The sequence below is a fragment of the Loxodonta africana genome, chromosome 1, assembly GCF_030014295.1.
Source record: "Loxodonta africana isolate mLoxAfr1 chromosome 1, mLoxAfr1.hap2, whole genome shotgun sequence".
Classification (NCBI taxonomy): Eukaryota; Metazoa; Chordata; class Mammalia; order Proboscidea; family Elephantidae; genus Loxodonta; species Loxodonta africana.
The window spans coordinates 69,648,474-69,665,141 of record NC_087342.1 but is presented as its reverse complement, the minus strand read 5'-3'; the positions used below and the strand labels follow the sequence as shown (position 1 = coordinate 69,665,141).

The following is a 16,668-nucleotide window of genomic DNA, read 5'->3' as shown; positions in this document are numbered from 1 at the left end:
ACTTTACCAAAAAAGCCAAAAGAGAAGCTACCGACTGGGAGAATATCTTTGGAAACCGTGTATACAATAAGAATCTAATAACCTATATATATATACATATATAAAACTTCAATAACTTAGCAAAAAGACAATAACCCAATCATAAAATGGGCAAAGGACTTGAATAAACATTTCACCAAAGTAGACATTCAAATGGCTGCCAAACACATGAAAAGATGCTCAATATCATTAGCCATCAGAGAGATGCAAATCAAACCCACAATGAGATGCTATTTCACTCCCATAGAATGGCTAAGATAAAAACAGAAAATGGCAAATGTTAGCAAGGATGTGGGGAAAATGAAACCCTTATCCATTGCTGGTGGGAACACAAAGTGGTACAGTTGTTGTGGAAAACAGTGTGCCCATCCATCAAAAACTTAAAAATCAAACTGCCATATGACCAAGCAATCACACTCCTAGGCATACACCCCAAAGACTTGAAAGCAGAGACTTGTACACCAATGTTCACTGCAGCACTATTCACAATAGCCAAAAAGTGTAAACAACCTAAATGCCTATCAGTGGATGAAGGGATAAACAAAATGTGGTACATACATACAGTGGAATACTATTCAGCCATAACGGAAATGAAGTCTTGATACATGCTACAATACGAATGGAACTTGAAGACATTATGCTGAGTGAAATGTCTATCAGAAAAGGACAACTATTGTTATGACCTCACATAAAAAGGCAAGAACAGGCAAATGTATGCAGACCAAAGTTTACTAGTGGTTACCAGGGTGGGAGGGGGATGTGGGAGTTATTGCTTATGGAGTACTGAGGTTCCATTTACGGTGATAGAAAAAGCCCATTAAGTGTAGGGTTGCACAGCTGACTAATATAAGTGTTGTCAATAAGCTGTACACCTGTACAAAGTTGAATTGGTAAAAGTTATCTAAAAAATAACAATGACCAAAAAAAAAAAAAAGAGTAGCTGCTGAGGCTTCTTATGTACAACCAAACACCTCATAGGATTTGGTTCTGTGGAGGTTTAGGGTCATAGCTTCATGGGACATCCCAGTTAATTGGCCTAGTAACATCTTTGGTGCCTCTGTTTTACCTCATTTGTTAACGTAGAGCCCAGGGTCTTAAAAGCTTGCAAGAAGCCGTCCAAGGCACAACGATTGGTCTCTATTCACCTGAAGCAACAGAGGACAGAGAGTCGGGAATATGAGGAGGATATGGCTAACTGCCTCCATGAACAACTGCTTATTTTGACGTGAGACCAGAGCTGGATGGTGCCTGGCTACCATTACTGAACATTTGGATTCGAGATTCTATAGAAGGATCCTGGTCAAGAGGGGAAAAAATGCAGAATTTCAAATTCTCATGGAATCCAGAATTTTTGGATCCATGGAGGCTGGATGAGCCCCTGAAACTATTGCCCTGAGATAATCTTGAAATCTTAAACCAAAAATATCCCCTTAAGTCTTCAAACCAAATAGTTTAGCTTAGCTAGTAAAAACTGCGTTAAGCATTATGCTCTTTTGAGATCTATCTATATGTGATCTAATTGACAACAGCAACTCAAAACTCAGGAGACAGTAAGTTTATGTTAATGGGGGAGGAACAACTCAGAAGAGGGTGAGAATGGTTGCACAACTTGAATAATGTAATCATTATCTTTGAATTGTACATACATATATAAACTTCGTGTTTTTGTTGTGTATATTCTCAACAAAAAATAAAATATAAACAAAAAAAAATTCCATCACCTCCACAGTTTTCCTCTTGAAATCCGCCCCTAAAACCAGGTAACCTGATCCCCGTGTAACCACTATTGTATTTTTAGGCTATTAACTCATGCCTTCTCCATCTTTGCCTACCATGCCCTGCCCCCCTGCCTCTGCAACGTATTTTCCTAAGTATGCTGTGCTTGCAAAAAAAAATTTTTTAGTGACATTAAAAAAAAAAAATTGGAGTGATACTTATGAAAATACCTCATAGGGTTAATCTGCTTTCTCTAACTAGTTCGTGTTCATAATTTTATATAAATGGAAGCATATGGTATGGACTTTATCTGACTTCTTTCAATCAACATCTAGATTCACCTATGTTGTGTACACCAAAAATTCATTCAACTTCCAAGTAGTGTTCCATTGTATGAATATACAATTTTTACTTATCCATTCATCTGCTGATGGACATTTGAGCTACTACAAACAAAACTGAAAATTTGTGGACAAATCTTCATGTGGACATATGTCTTCATGTTTCTTGAGTAAATAACTAGGAACGGCTGGGTCATATGGAGTATGTATGTTTAACTTCTAAGAAATTGCCAACTTTTCCATACCAGTTGTACCATCTTATATTGCCATCAGCAGTGAAGGAAAGTTTCAATTTCTTCATATCCTTAACACTTATTTTTTTTTTTAATGGTCAAGTTCTTGTTTTTAAATGTTAGCCAGTCTGATAGATATTTAACAGTATCTGTGCAGTTTTAAATTGCATTTCCCTATTGACTGATATTGAGCATCTTTTAATGTGTTTATTTGCCATCTGTATATAGTCTTTGGTGAAGTGTCCAAATCATTTCCCCATTTTTAAAATTTCGTGTAGGTAGGTAAGATAGCTTAAGGTAGGTATGTACATAGGTAAGGTAGGTAAGTAGGGTAGGTAAGGTGGGGTGGTTAGGTAGGTAGTAGGGAGGGAGGGAGGAAGGAAAGAGGTAGAAATCCTTTTTCAGATGTTTTACTAATATTTTCTCCCAGTCTGTGGCTTTTTTCTTTCTCTTAAGTGTTCAAAGAGGATTTTTAATTTTCATGAAGCCCAATTTATTGCATAAAAACAAATCCAAACCCATTGCCACTGAATCGATTCCAACTCAAAGCGACCCTATAAGACAGAGTAGAACTGTTCTATAGTTTCCAAGGAGTGCTGGCTGGATTTGATCTGCCGACCTTTTGGTTAGAGCCGTAGCTCTTAACCACTGTGCCACCAGCGTTTCCTTATTGATATAATTCTTGCTTTTTATGCCCTATTTGAGAAATCTTTCCACACCTAAGGTCAAAGATTGTTTCTATTATTTTCTTAAAGATGTTTTATAGTTTTAACTCTCACCTAACTTTAAAGTCCTCTTCAATTCCTTCTCTTCTGTTCCCTACAACCAAATCCTGGCAATTCATTTTTGGTATTTCTTAGAAATATTTTCTATTTGCAAAGACATTCTATTCTACTTAGCTCTCCTCTCTACTGCTCATTCTAGCAGACTTCCAGATGATTCTCCTATTCAACTCAGAATTTTTTCCTCAATACTACCTTTAAGCTAGTGGCCCATCTACAACATACAGAACTGCACTGTCCAAGACAGTAGCCACTAGTCTCATTTAGCTATTTAAATATAAATTAAAAATTTGGTCGCTCATTCACACTGGTCACATTTCACCTGTTCAATTACCACACATGGTTAGTGGCTATCATACTGGACAGCACAGATACTTTCATTATCTTACAAAGTTCTTAGATGCTGCTGCTATAGATTAACAATAGCTTCTAATTTTTAAGCACTTTGTTCAGGTTTTAATGCTCACAATAACACTATGCAGCAGGCTTTAAAGTAATTCTTTAAAGTTTGACATTGTCAATTTATACTTGTATGCTTCTTACAAAATTTATCCAATCCCAAAGCTGTACACTTTGCGAACAATTTCTATTTTGTCTTTTTCTTCCATCCAAACATAGTTCATATGGGAAATCCCTAATTAATCTCACCCTATTACTTATTAGTCCCTCAATATTTATATACTTTGCAACTACACAGTGTGTGTAACATGTGAACACAGAAAACTTTAGAACCCTTAGCAATTCCTGCATCTCTGCCTTGGAGTTTTACCTGCCCCCCACTTTGCTTCTCTACAGAGTTATCACCATCACCCTTCATTTTAAGCTCCCAAGAAGAGTCTTGATCAGTCCAGCCAGTCGAACCTTTACACAGTTAATCAGATTCACTTAAGAGCTTTGGAAAAATAGATTCTCACACTCCATGCCAAAAACTGCTCAGTAACGTTAGTATCTGGGATGAGGTCTGAAAATCAATAGCACCTCCACTGAGTATAAGGTGCAACCAGGTTTGGAAGCAAAAACCTTAATTATCGCAGTCTAAATAGGGATGCATTTATTTTCCCCTTTTTTCCTCTAAGACAGCTAGCAGAGGAATAGAAAGAAAACAATATAAAGAAACGGAAAAAGAAAATTTTTCTGCAGACTCCTTATACTTCAGTCTATCAAGATATACACAAGGCTTCTTAATAGGAGATTGAAGTTTATTTATCATATACACAAGTCATTCCAGACAACTGAGAAAATGCTATTTAAATAAAACACAGATTAAAAATACATAGTATTTGTATTTTAATACAATAATAGAGTCCCAGGATTCAAACCAGTCAGTCTGATTCCAGAGTTTGCATTATGTAGTTATTTACTCTGCTACCAAGAACTACAGTGGAGGTAAACTTTGGCAGTGTTATTTCTGAAGAGTCGAATGTTAATGAATTTCATATACATGGTTCTGCATCTGTAGAGGAAGATACAACTTCTTCAGCACATGTGCCAATTTCTGAGTCTTCTACTTCAGAATCTTCACCAGTTTCTTCTTCAGACTCAAATTCCTGACTATCCGATGATTCAAAGTTATCCAGAGGTTCATTACTTAGTCTCTTTTAAAGAATAAACCAAGAATTTATTGTAAAAACTTTAAAACCCAAGTCCCTTATCAGCATGCTGATATAGCTAACCCTCAATGTTATACTGAGGTTCTTTTTGCCATGGTCCTCAATTAAATGCAATTACAAGCAGTCAAGTGTTACATCAGTCTCTACCACGCTCAGTCATACTTCAGCAAAGTCAGTGTTTAATGTGCTAATTTTTTTTAAAGCACTAAAATGCTTTCAGAATACAATTTAAATTAGTACTTCTCAATCTATCTGCAGTGAAGGACCAGGTTTTCTAATGTCCAATGTACTGTGGACCAGTACTTTTAAGGCAGTTAAGAGGGCTTCTACAGCACTTCCACATGAAAACTTCAAGAACTAAATCTGACATGGCTCTAAAATGTAAGGTAACAACTCACTACATGGAATTTTTATTTGAAAAACTTTCTTCCCATCAGCAAGATGGGTTTTTTACAAACATGAATAACTCTTAAGACCTATTTTAGGCAAGACTAGAAAAGTAACAGTCATCAGGTTGATTCTTATAAACACGTTAGGTGCTGTCGAGTTCGTTCCGACTCACAGTGACCCTATAGGACAGAGAAGAACTGCCCCACAGGGTTTCCAAGGAACAACTGGTGGATTTGAACTGCTGACCTTTTGGTTAGCAGCCAAGCTCTTAACCACTATGCCACCAGGGCTCCTATAAACACATTAGTACTTCCAAATTAAAAAAAAAAGGGGAGGGTAAGATAAAACAACCAAACTTATTTAGTGCACCAATCAACAGTTTTATAAACGACAATAAAGTCACACTAGCATTAAAAACTGCTTTAAAATGTGTCAGCCACAAAATATAATTTTCCATATACTTTATTCTGTTTTTCAGAGAGAGGTTGATTCCTTTTTATAACACTATAAGAAAATACATGTTCTATTGCTTCATAATAATAAACAACAGCCCAGTATACTGGGCTCTTTCTCTGTGCCAAGCACTCCTCTCAGCTCTTCATGTACTATATACCTTATTCAATTCTCATAACAAACCTATCAAGTAGGCTCTATTAATCCCATTTTACAGGTAAGGAAAACAAAGCCCTAACAGGATAAATAAACCTACTTGACTTAATGGTATAGGGAGCTAAGGCTTAAAGCCAGGAAATCTGATTCCAGAGCTGAAACACACTGATATAAAACTGCTTCAACTTTCCAGAAAAACAGATGATTCTGAATCAGGTGAATGTTAAAAATACCTACCTCTATCACCTCTGCCATATACTGTACGTGTTCTGCTACTTCTGCCAATTCTTTATTCTCTTTTTTCAGACGGGCAATTTCATTGTCCTTTTCTTCAATTTCTTTATGAAGCTATATAACATAAACAAAGTTTAGTATTCCATAGATAGGGCCCTGCTATACACCAAACCTTAAGCTTCCAAGGATATAACTGATAAAGTTCCTAACAAAGGTGGTATCTTTCTCTTTCAATGCAGCAGGCTTTTTGTGAAATAATTCTGGTAACAGAGTTGCCTTTCTAATTATACTTTTCTTAGGGCAACATTAAATCTAGCTTATACTGTTCTAACCAAATATGCTAAGCAGTGGAAGGGAAACAATCCCGGAATTTTAAAGAATGCCACAAATAGTTATACTCTGTACATACTTTCTCATTTTCCTTAAGTGCTTCATAGAGGGCCTTCCTCCGTTTTTCTGCTACTTCCTTCCAATAGTGAGAAGGCGGATTTTCTGAAATAAATTAATATTTTACATGTAGACAAGTTACATGCTGCTTTAAAAGTTCAGTAATTTCCTTCTATTGAAAAAAATATTTCCAGTCTTACTAAATAGTACCACTCATATTTGTCACACCCATTTTTAGAGGATTAAAGTTAGAAAACAAAATCCTTTTTTTTTCTATTTTATTTTAAAGATTTCAAACCTTCAGAAAAGTTGCAACAGAAGTATAATTAAAAAAATTACCTTTTGCCTAAATTGATAAAAAGTTTTGCTTTATGTGTTTGTGTGTGTTTATCTGGTTATTTAACACTGACATTGTTGAAAAGTCCAGATCAGTTGTTTTGTCCACTGTGCTTATATTTGGATTTGCCTATTTCCATGAGCAGGTTCAAGGGAAACATTTTTGGCAGGAATTTGCATAAATATGTTGTGTTCTTCTCAGTGCATCTTCAGGAAGCACATGCTGTCAATTTGTCACAACGCTGGAAATGTTAAATTTAATCATTTGGTTAAGAAGACATCTGTCATGAACTGAATTGTGTCCCCACAAAATAAATGTCAACTTGGCTAGGCCATGATTCCCAGTATTGTGTGACTGCCTACCATTTTGTCATCTGATGTGATTTTCCTGTGTTATAAATCCCATCTCTATGATATACTGATATGGGATTAGTGGCACTTATGTTAATGAGGCAGGACTCAATGTACAAGGTTACACTGTGTCTTAAACCAATCTCCTTTGAGATATAAAAGAAGCGAGCAGAGTGACATGGGGACCTCATGCCCCCAAGAACCAAAATGAGGAGACTAGCACATTCTTTGAACCCGGGGTCCCTGTGCTGAGAAGCTCCTCAACCAGGAAGACTGATAACAAGGACCTTACCCCAGAGCCAACAAAGACAGAAAGCTTTCCCCTGGAGCTAACACCCTAACTTCAGACTTCTAGCCTACTAGACTGTGAGAGAATAAATTTCTCTTTGTTAAAGCCATTCACTTGTGGTATTTTTGTTATAGCAGCACTATATAACTAAGACAATATCTATCAGGTTTCTCCCTTGTAAAGCTATCTTTTTTCCTCAGTATTTAAAAAATGACCTGTGAAGTAAAATGTTTACTCTGTGTTGAATATCCTATTCCACAAATAACCTTTCACGCAATTTTAACTCGATAGGTGTTTCTTGCTTAATCTATTACTTGCCATCGAGTCGATTCCTACTCACAGTGAACCTACAGGACTAAGTAGAAATGCCCTGCCCCTTAGGGTTTCCAAGGAGCAGCTGGTGGATTCGAACTGCCAACCTTTTGGTTAGCAGCCGAGTTCGTAATCACTGCACCACCAAGGTTCCATTACTTCTATACCAAACCCATTGCCCTCAAGTCAATTCTGATTCATAGCGACCCTATAGGACAGAGCAGAACTGCCTCACAGGGTTTCCAAGGAGCACCTCATGGAATCGAACTGCCAACCTTTTGGTTAGCAGCCATAGCACTTAACCACTATGCCACCAGGGCTTCCATTACTTCTATAGTGAATGAAAAATGGTAATTTTCTATTTAAGGAGTTCCTTCTATATTTTGTACTGGCATTCTCTTGTAAGAACTTTCCCTACCCCAATTTAAAAAAATTATTACCAATATGGACTCATGTATTCTTTTTTTTGTTGAATGTATTATAATCTATTCTGGTCTTTATTTATTTTAATGCTCAAACTGTCCCAAATAAATCCAGTAAAAACCCCTTTGATTAACTACTATGTTCTTTTGACATGTCTGTCAGTTTTTTAGTAGTTCTTTATTTTCAGACAAGAGATGTTCCAGACTCACCTATAGTTTTTCCTGCCCCAGTCCTGAGATCAGCCATTTCTCCAAGGAGCTTCTGGCAGAGAATAATGTTTACAAACTAGGTATGCTCCTTGCTATCGGGGTGTCATTTGTTTCTAAGCTTTCAGCAGCAAAGCCAAGATGTATTTTTTTTAAAACATTAGTTTATACTGCCAATTTCAATTCAATGACAAAGGGTTCTTCCTTTCCTTCCCCAATCCACATTTGTATCTGCCTTCACCACATTATGAACCTTGCTCTCAATATCAACATATTACTGATCTGTCCAACCCTAAAATGTACACAAAACAGTTTCAGAATTACTGTACTGAAACCACCATGAGCAACAAATGTAATAAAGTTCAAGATTTCTTGCAGTTCTTTTTCTCTTTATAATATATCCCACTGAGGGTCTACAGTCAAGAGTTCTATGGTTAAGTTACATGAATTAAACTTTTTCTTCTGTGTGGTTATGTTAGCAATATGGTATCTAGTTGTTTATTTCTGTATTTAACTTTAGGGTTTTTTCACCTATCCTTGTTGATTTAATTTTAACCAAATCAGATGAGCGTCACAATTTATTCTACTTTACTAAACACCTTTATTTTTATCCATTCAACCTTTCCTAATTTTGCCTAATAAAACCCTGTTGTGTATAAGCTTTTTCCTTGATGCCTTCCAGGCAACTCAGAATGAGCCCAAATGTCACGGTGACCTTGACCAAGTCAATTACTTTCTCTAGGCTTCAATTTTCTCACCAGTTAACAATATCAAATGACTTATGGATAGTACAGAATAATCCTCCATAATCCTTGTAAGATATTAGCTTCCTCTTTTGATTTCCACTGCCATTCCATCAAAAACAAGTACTTAGTACAGGCACAGTTCTCATTCATCTTTGCTGCTTTTACCTCGGCCATGTTTCTACTGGTTCCCTTACCTCATATTCTCCTGAAATATACAAATTCCTTTTTTACTTCAAATGCATGCTCTAAACATGTTTATTCCAAAAAGCCTATTTCCCATTTTGTAAACTCTAACAAGGCAATACAATATCAGAGCTGCTGTATTAACAACTATCTTTTTCCTTAATACTTTATCCACATTTGGATCTTAACAAATAAATGTTCAGAACTGTCCAAACAGTAAGATAACACAAAAACATACAAGTGAAATATCTAATAATATCCCAGATTAAGAAGAGGCCATGGGCAGAATTCATAACAGTATAACAAATATATAATAACATCAACCTTGTATTATAATTAAAAATTTTAAGATAAAAGATGCACTTTTACATACCTTTAATCATAAGATCAAATGCTTCTTGGGTGACTCCTCCAAGATTTTTATTTTCACTATATTCTGGGACAACAACCCCAGGACTAGAAGTCTTAGGCATTAACTGGCCACTTCCATGTTTCCTTTTGGATAAGCCTTTGGCCAACTGTAATGGAAAGACACGGATCAATCCCATTTATTTTGATTTACTGGATAGGACAGTTGGAGGTTTTTGCATTCATGTATCTTTTTTTATGTTTTGAACCAATCACCTTTTTAAAAATTACACAATTCAAAAATATATAGTTATACCTTAGGAATTTTATTTGTAGCAGCTATTTTGGACAGAGTTGGTTCTACAAACATTTTTACTATATTTAAATAATCTAGGACCATGGAAAGGCAACAGTTTCAACCTGCCAAAGTCTAGATACCCTTCTTCACGATTGCATCATTTATGGGGGACAAATGATAGACTCTCATATTCTACTCTCAAAACATCGTTATTATCTTATAGAATAATTCATAACTTATTACATCATTCCAATCTCACTATAGGTATTCATATAAATTTTGAGCTGCCTAAATTGAACAATTAAACAAAAACTACAAAAAACACTTCTTTGGGAAACACAATTTTAACTCTTAAATTATTAACTCTTAAATAACTCTCATTTTCAAATTTCAATAATTTAGCGTTTCTAACCAAGGAAATCTTGGCAATATTTTTAATAATGCAGAGGTATTATCGTGGTGCCCCTTTCTAGCACAATAATGCATACCTCACATTCTCTTCCAACAAGAGATCCAGCTGCTGAAGGCTGAATCATCTTCAGAGTTCTTCTCGGGACAGGACTATTCTAAAATCAAATAAATTCATTCTTTGGTTACTGAGTTTCTATATGGATTGCTACTACCTTAGCTCTAATATAATTCAGGAAAAAAAAAACCCACCTAAGAATGTCTTTTGTCCTATACAATTTTATAACGCTACATATGGACAATGAAGACACCGGCTTAATCAACTGGGACATTTATTATTTCTCCAAAATTTTAATATAGTTTAAAAAAAATTCTTAAGAATGGGTCAAATCATCCAAACCTGACACAAACGAGTAACTTTCCTCCTCCCATTTCAATATATGCTCTTGCTATCAGTTAATCATTTTGTCAACTAATCCTATCTTGTTAAAATAAAATTTCTAAGCTCTAATAGTTCAACCCATATGTAATAAAACTCCAGTACAACAGAAATATCTGTATTCCCTCTTACAAAGCTCTTGTACCCAGAAACTAGAGCTAACAGGTAGTCTACTTTTATAAAACCAAGCATAACATTGAATAGAAATCCACATAAGAAATAAATAGGGGGGAGAGGGAAGATTAATCATTTACACTGAAAAATACTTCTCAAATGTCCTTTCAATTTGTCTCAAATGTCCTTTAAATCGTGAATATCCTCTAACGCATTCATACATATGCATTATACATACACACATATATATATAATTTTCAAGAACATATTTCACACAAAACAAAGTACACATGTAATAGACCTCCACCCCCCAAACCACTACCTACTTGTAGAAGCAATTTTACTTCAAGCCCACTCACAAGGAGACAGCTAAAAAGTCAGTGTCTGAGGCATAATTAAAATACTCTAATATGTCCAAGTAATTGTTCTGGAAAAAAATATAGCCTTCCTTGTAATATGTAAATGCCTTCCTGTATATTTCCTGATCTGAAAGTTCTCTTTATTTTTGCAAAAATCATTAGTTATACTGCCACCATGGGATAGCAAACAATGGCGAATTCTCAAACAAGGTTAGCAAGAACATGATACCACACCAGCGTGAGAAAGTTACTGATTCCACACTGTACTTCACATGACAAGAGTTCACCTTTCCCACGGTACAGTTTCTACTGCTGATTATTATCTCACTATTTAACTGAAGAACAAATGCCAGCTAATGTGAGAACAAACACTATACCAACATTTCAGATATAATTTAGATTACAGAGTAGTCAATAGCCTCCAGACAAACAGAAGAAAATATAATTTTGGAACCTTAATAGAAGGTGTTAATTTTATTTAAATGCTTGCTATTAATAATGGCCAAAGACACCAGCTAAGCTACTGTTATCAAAAAACATGACCTTTCCTAGGATTTAGCTTTTCTACATGTAAACTAATGTTTTTATAACATTTAGCCCTAAAAAATGTAATACTGCATTTTCTTTATTCAGATTATGCATAAGAATGATGCCCTTTAGAACCAGAAAGGTTCTTACATGTTAGTGGTTCTTAGCCTTTTTAGAAAGCAATTTGAGACTCTGTGAACCCTCTCCCAAAAAACGTACATTTGCATGCAACTGACAATGAATCCGATTAAAACTCACCCTAACAGAGCTAGTTCTAACCCAATTCGCTCATGTCACAGATGAGTAAACTGAGGCTGGGGGGTTAACTCAATCAAAGTCATATAGTTTTGGAGGCAGAACCAGAACGAACCAGAAGATACATAAAACTAATGTTAATAAAATCATTTCATGAAATTGAAGAGTAAAAACAATGGAATAATAATCTTGTATATAGAAAACCCTAAAGAAGCCACTAAAAATCAATTAGAACTAGTAAAAACGTAGTAAGGTTGCAGGATATAAGATCATGATACAAACATCAATTGCATAAAAATCTCAGCTTACTTTTCTACAGAAACTGACAAGCTGATCCTAAAATTCACGTGGAACTGGAGGGACCCAGAATAGCCAACACAATCTCGAAAAAGAATAAAACTGGAGAACTCACATTTCCCAATTTCAAAACTTAACTACAAGACTGGAAACCCTGGTGGTGTAGTGGTTAAGAGCTACGGCTGCTAACCAAAAGGTCAGTGGTTCAAATCTACCAGGCACCCCTTGGAAACCATATGGGGCAGTTCTACCCTCTCCTATACGGTCCGATTATGAGTCAGAATCAATTCGACAGCAACAGGTTTAACCTGAAAACTGCAGTAACCAATATTGTGATCCTAGCATAGACATGTCGCTCAATGGAACAGAACCGAGACTCTAGAAATAAACCTTTACATTTATGGTCAATTGATTTTCAACAACGATGCCAGATGCTGGAACTTGTGATTAGCCAACATTTTAAGTAGAAGCAACATTAAGTCAGATAATCACAAGCTCCAACATTATTATATTACTACTGACACACCAACAATAGTGTATGGCTTTCAGAAACAGTACACTTAGTTTGCAAAGAACCAAGTTTAACCCATTGCCACCAAGTCAACTCCAACTCATAGGGACCCTATAGGACAGAGTAAGTAGAACTGCCCTGTACAGCTTCCAAGGCTGTAAATCATCAGCGAAGCAGACTGCCACATCTTTCTTCCACAGAGGGGTTGGTGGGTTCGAATTACCAACTTTCAGTGAGCAGCTGAGCTCTTAACCACTGCACCACTCTACTGCTGCATGTCCTCTGACTAAAAATGCAGTAACTCAAGTTTCATGGAAATCATCAACAAGATTAAATTTGGCTAAACCATGTCAAAATACTTCTAATCACATGCTTCCTACAATAAAGTGATTCTATCACATACCTTTACATTCTCTTGGAGTCCTTCTTGTTTCTGCTTCATACTGGAATTCATTATACAGCCGGTAAAGCACAGACACCAGTAACTGAAAAACAGAATATGGTTTACATCTGAGGGTAGAGTCTGGATTTTTTGTTGAAAGTACTTAATGTCTGGTAGAACTACTTACCTTTCCTGCTCTACTCACACTCAGCCCTATCAATGAATAGGGTGGTTAAGGTCATTGGCTCTTTACCCATACACACACAAACAAGAACTCTGAGTCCCCCAACTTTTGACATACTTAAGCTACAACGAACCACACTTATGATCATCCTTTTTTTCTTTTTGGTACATCTTATCTTTAGTAGTATGTACTACGATGTTGCTGCAGTGTGTAATTTGATATTGCCAACATGGAACACCTCACAGATCGTGAAAAAGGGGAATGACAGATCAGGACTTAATGGATTTTTAAGAGGAAAGAAATGCTGAAGAATAATAAGAAGATAAGCTGTCAAAAAATTGTACGGTGAGAGGATTAGCTGAAGTTTTTAAACTAAACCAGAGGCTTCAGTTGCTTGAAAACATGGACCCAAACACTGACTGCTTTGCTACAGTCGAGAGGCCGATTTGGGAAGCAGGGACATGTTACTGCAAAATACATAAAGAAAAAAGAAAAGAAACATACAGACAACTCTCACTAATTTTCTGACTTGAAACACCATCCTCGTTCCCAGAGATAATCCAAATGATCCAGAACCTTCCACAAGTGGAGTCATTACCGCAACTGACAAAATATCAACATCATCCAACTTTTCTTCATCGGAGTTTTTTTTTTTATGTATGTAATGTATGTATTAAAATATACCTCTAAGTTTCGATGTAACATTTCCAATACCTAAAGACAATAAAAGTTGGATTTATAAAGATCCTGATAATAAAAAGCAATAATGATAAAAGCTAAAAAAAAAAAGAGCTCTTACACTTATGTCAGAACCTACTTACAAATGAGTCCTAGGAATGGAATCCCATTGCAAATCGGGTATTCTAAACAAATTTGCAAAATGTGATGGTGTCTTGGATTAAATACAGGGCTCTCAAAGATCTCAGAAATGCTCACCAGAAAAAGCAAAACACAGGTACTTAGATTTGCCCAATCCATCCTAAAGAAGAGCATCCTAACTTTGCTTTTCAAAGGCTGGTTTAAACTGTAATTAACTGGGCTCTGGCAATCTCCATTAACAATCACTGACTTAATATTCAGTCAAATGAGATTATGCATTTACATTTGTAGGAAATGCTAAACCACGAGCATGAACTGAGAGACTGAGAGAAAACAAGGAAGAGGGTGCAGGAGAAAAATGGGTAGGTACCGTGGTTAAACAAGACCTCCCAGCCAGCCTCACTCCAAACTCAGCATCTGAACTCTCTCCAGTCATGTCTGGGCCTCTCAGATAGACCTCCCTTGATGTCTGTGGCCATGCCTTTACCCAACGCAACGGCTTTCAAACTTCCTCTAGGACCCACCCCAGCCTACATTTTACACTGTGCCCTAGCCCGCACACAAACATATGCAATGAAGAAAGTTTATGAAACAAAACTATATAATTATGCTTGGTGCACTCATTATTTTCCATTCTATTTCATGTTGAAATGCTGTTGGTCGGAACTCACTATATTGATCCACGGCAACGTTTTTCAACAGGACCCCGAAACCACTTAATGGGTCATGATCAACACCTTTTAAAAATGCAGGTGAACAGAATGGAACCGAAAAACAGGAGATATCAGTGCAGGGCATGTGAGGATCAACACTAGTTAGTGAAACTTCCTATTTAGTTACATGGCTGTGTTCTAAGTGGTGATGTAAGGTGTGTTTTAGTATTTGTCACAATTAAAAAGGCTGAAAACCTCTCATCAAGTCTAATCCACCACATGCTTACCACAACCCTGTCGGCAACCTTGCACCCTTATTCTTTAAGATTTTTTTCTTTTCCTGTATCTTGTCTCTTAAACAACTACATTAAATACTCTAGCTGAGGTGATGGTTGCACAACATGATGAATATAATGTCAATAAACTGGACATGCAATATATGTTAAAATTGGCAAAGTCTGTATGATTAAAAAAAAAAATCCCAGCAGAGGACTGGGCCCAAAGGGAACGCTGATACACAGAAGAAATCACAGGACCGTATTTTTAATGGGAGACCCAGGATTCAGCGACTTTCTCCCATAAGCCAAGTTCGTGGGTCCCCTCAGAACACGGGGAGTACCTGAACTGCCAAGACGATCGGCAGCCCACCTGAGCCCCACAGGCAGGTACCCCAGAATGAGTCCCTCACGCCAGCTCCGCCTCTGGGCGACCGGCGAGGGGGCGGCGGTCCCGTCCCGCGCGCCCAAGCCCAACAACCGCGACGCGCGCTTCGGGGATGGCGCCCGCCAGCCAATAGGGAGCGCGGACGGGAGAGCGCGCCAAAACCAGCCCAGCCAATGGGGCGGCCGCTCACCTCCTCTCCCGCCCCCGCCCGGGCTCTCGCATCTTTTCAAAGACCATCCCCCCCCACCTTCACCCTGACCCCTACTCTGACCTTGGCCCTGGCCCCGGCCCCGGCCCGGCAGCTGTTAAAAGAGAAACCCGGCTTCAGTCTGGCAGGAGCGAAAAGCAGATTTTTTAGGAGCTGTATGCATGAGCCCCGGTGTTCCCACTTCCTGCCACCTCTCTCACACTTACGGGACGGAGATGCTCAACTGTCACAAAGAACGGAGGTAACTGCGGCCGCGGCGCCTCTCAAAGCCGAAAGCCAACCTACGTTCGTCCCAACAGCCGCTACAGTGTTCAGCTCGCGCCGCGGTAGGAGCTCATCAACTCCGCCCGCCCGCCCCGGGCGACCACATGACACAGACGCAAGCGAGGGGCAGGGCCTCCGGAATCCAGCAAATCACCTCTCGCCTTCGCCCGCTTCGGCCGCGCCCCCTCCTGCGCCTGCGCGTTGGGCCGTAGCGGGTGTTGCGCTGGAAAGCCTGGTGATTTCTGGTTACCGACTCGTCTGTGCCGTCTGTCCCTGCGCATGGCTCTCCCCACTTGCTTTCAGTGTACAATTCTTTTGCCCTTTACAAGCGAGAAAAAGATTCGCCTCCAGTAGACGTCAACACAGGGATAACAAAATATTGTACTTATAGCGTACGACTTATATTTGCGTAAAGCCCTATTTTTACTATTTCGTAATGAGGTAGAGCAGCCCTGGTGACCCAGTGATTAAGGTTCGGCTGCTAACTAAAAGGTGGGCAATTCGAATCCATCACCCACTCCTTGGAAATCCTATGGAACAGTTCTATTGTGACCTATAGGGTCGTTATGAGTCCGAAGCCACTCCACCGCTGTGGGTTTGGTTTTGGTTTGCTTTGGTTTGCTTTGATGCAGTAAAAGTTATGAAAGGCCTTATGTCACGATCAAATTAATCCCTCAACTTACATATAAGCACTGTTCTGTGTGTTGGCAATATACAGCAGGCGTGCAATTTCAAGGAGCAGGAAAACCTT

The 16,668-nt window shown here is 37.9% G+C and overlaps 1 protein-coding gene across 2 annotated transcripts; it reads right to left on the bottom strand.

The window, feature by feature from the left end:
• Positions 1-4,289: 4,289 nt before the first annotated feature.
• On the bottom strand, positions 4,290-16,001 carry GMNN (geminin DNA replication inhibitor). 2 transcript variants are annotated; one of them, XM_003416438.4, is made up of 7 exons: positions 15,860-16,001; positions 13,148-13,229; positions 10,322-10,399; positions 9,561-9,705; positions 6,364-6,446; positions 5,958-6,068; positions 4,290-4,706 (listed from the first exon to the last, which is right to left on the bottom strand). In XM_003416438.4, exons 2-7 carry the CDS (start codon positions 13,196-13,198, stop codon positions 4,545-4,547), a joined length of 630 nt encoding a protein of 209 aa, XP_003416486.1. In that variant the 5' UTR covers positions 13,199-13,229; positions 15,860-16,001; the 3' UTR covers positions 4,290-4,544. The 2 variants fall into 2 exon arrangements, with proteins under 2 accessions (XP_003416486.1, XP_023411527.1); XM_023555759.2 differs by lacking the exon at positions 15,860-16,001 and having other exon boundaries at positions 13,148-15,556.
• Positions 16,002-16,668: the final 667 nt, after the last annotated feature.

Coding starts and splice junctions, on each gene's coding strand:
- GMNN (XM_003416438.4), bottom strand. CDS start 13,198: ATGAATTCCAGTATGAAGCAGAAACAAGAAGGACTCCAAGAGAATGTA. Junction 9,706..10,321: donor TTGTTGGAAGAGAATGTGAG/GTATGCATTATT, acceptor TTTCCATTACAG/TTGGCCAAAGGCTTATCCAA. Junction 4,707..5,957: donor ATATGGCAGAGGTGATAGAG/GTAGGTATTTTT, acceptor ATTCTTTAAAAG/AGACTAAGTAATGAACCTCT.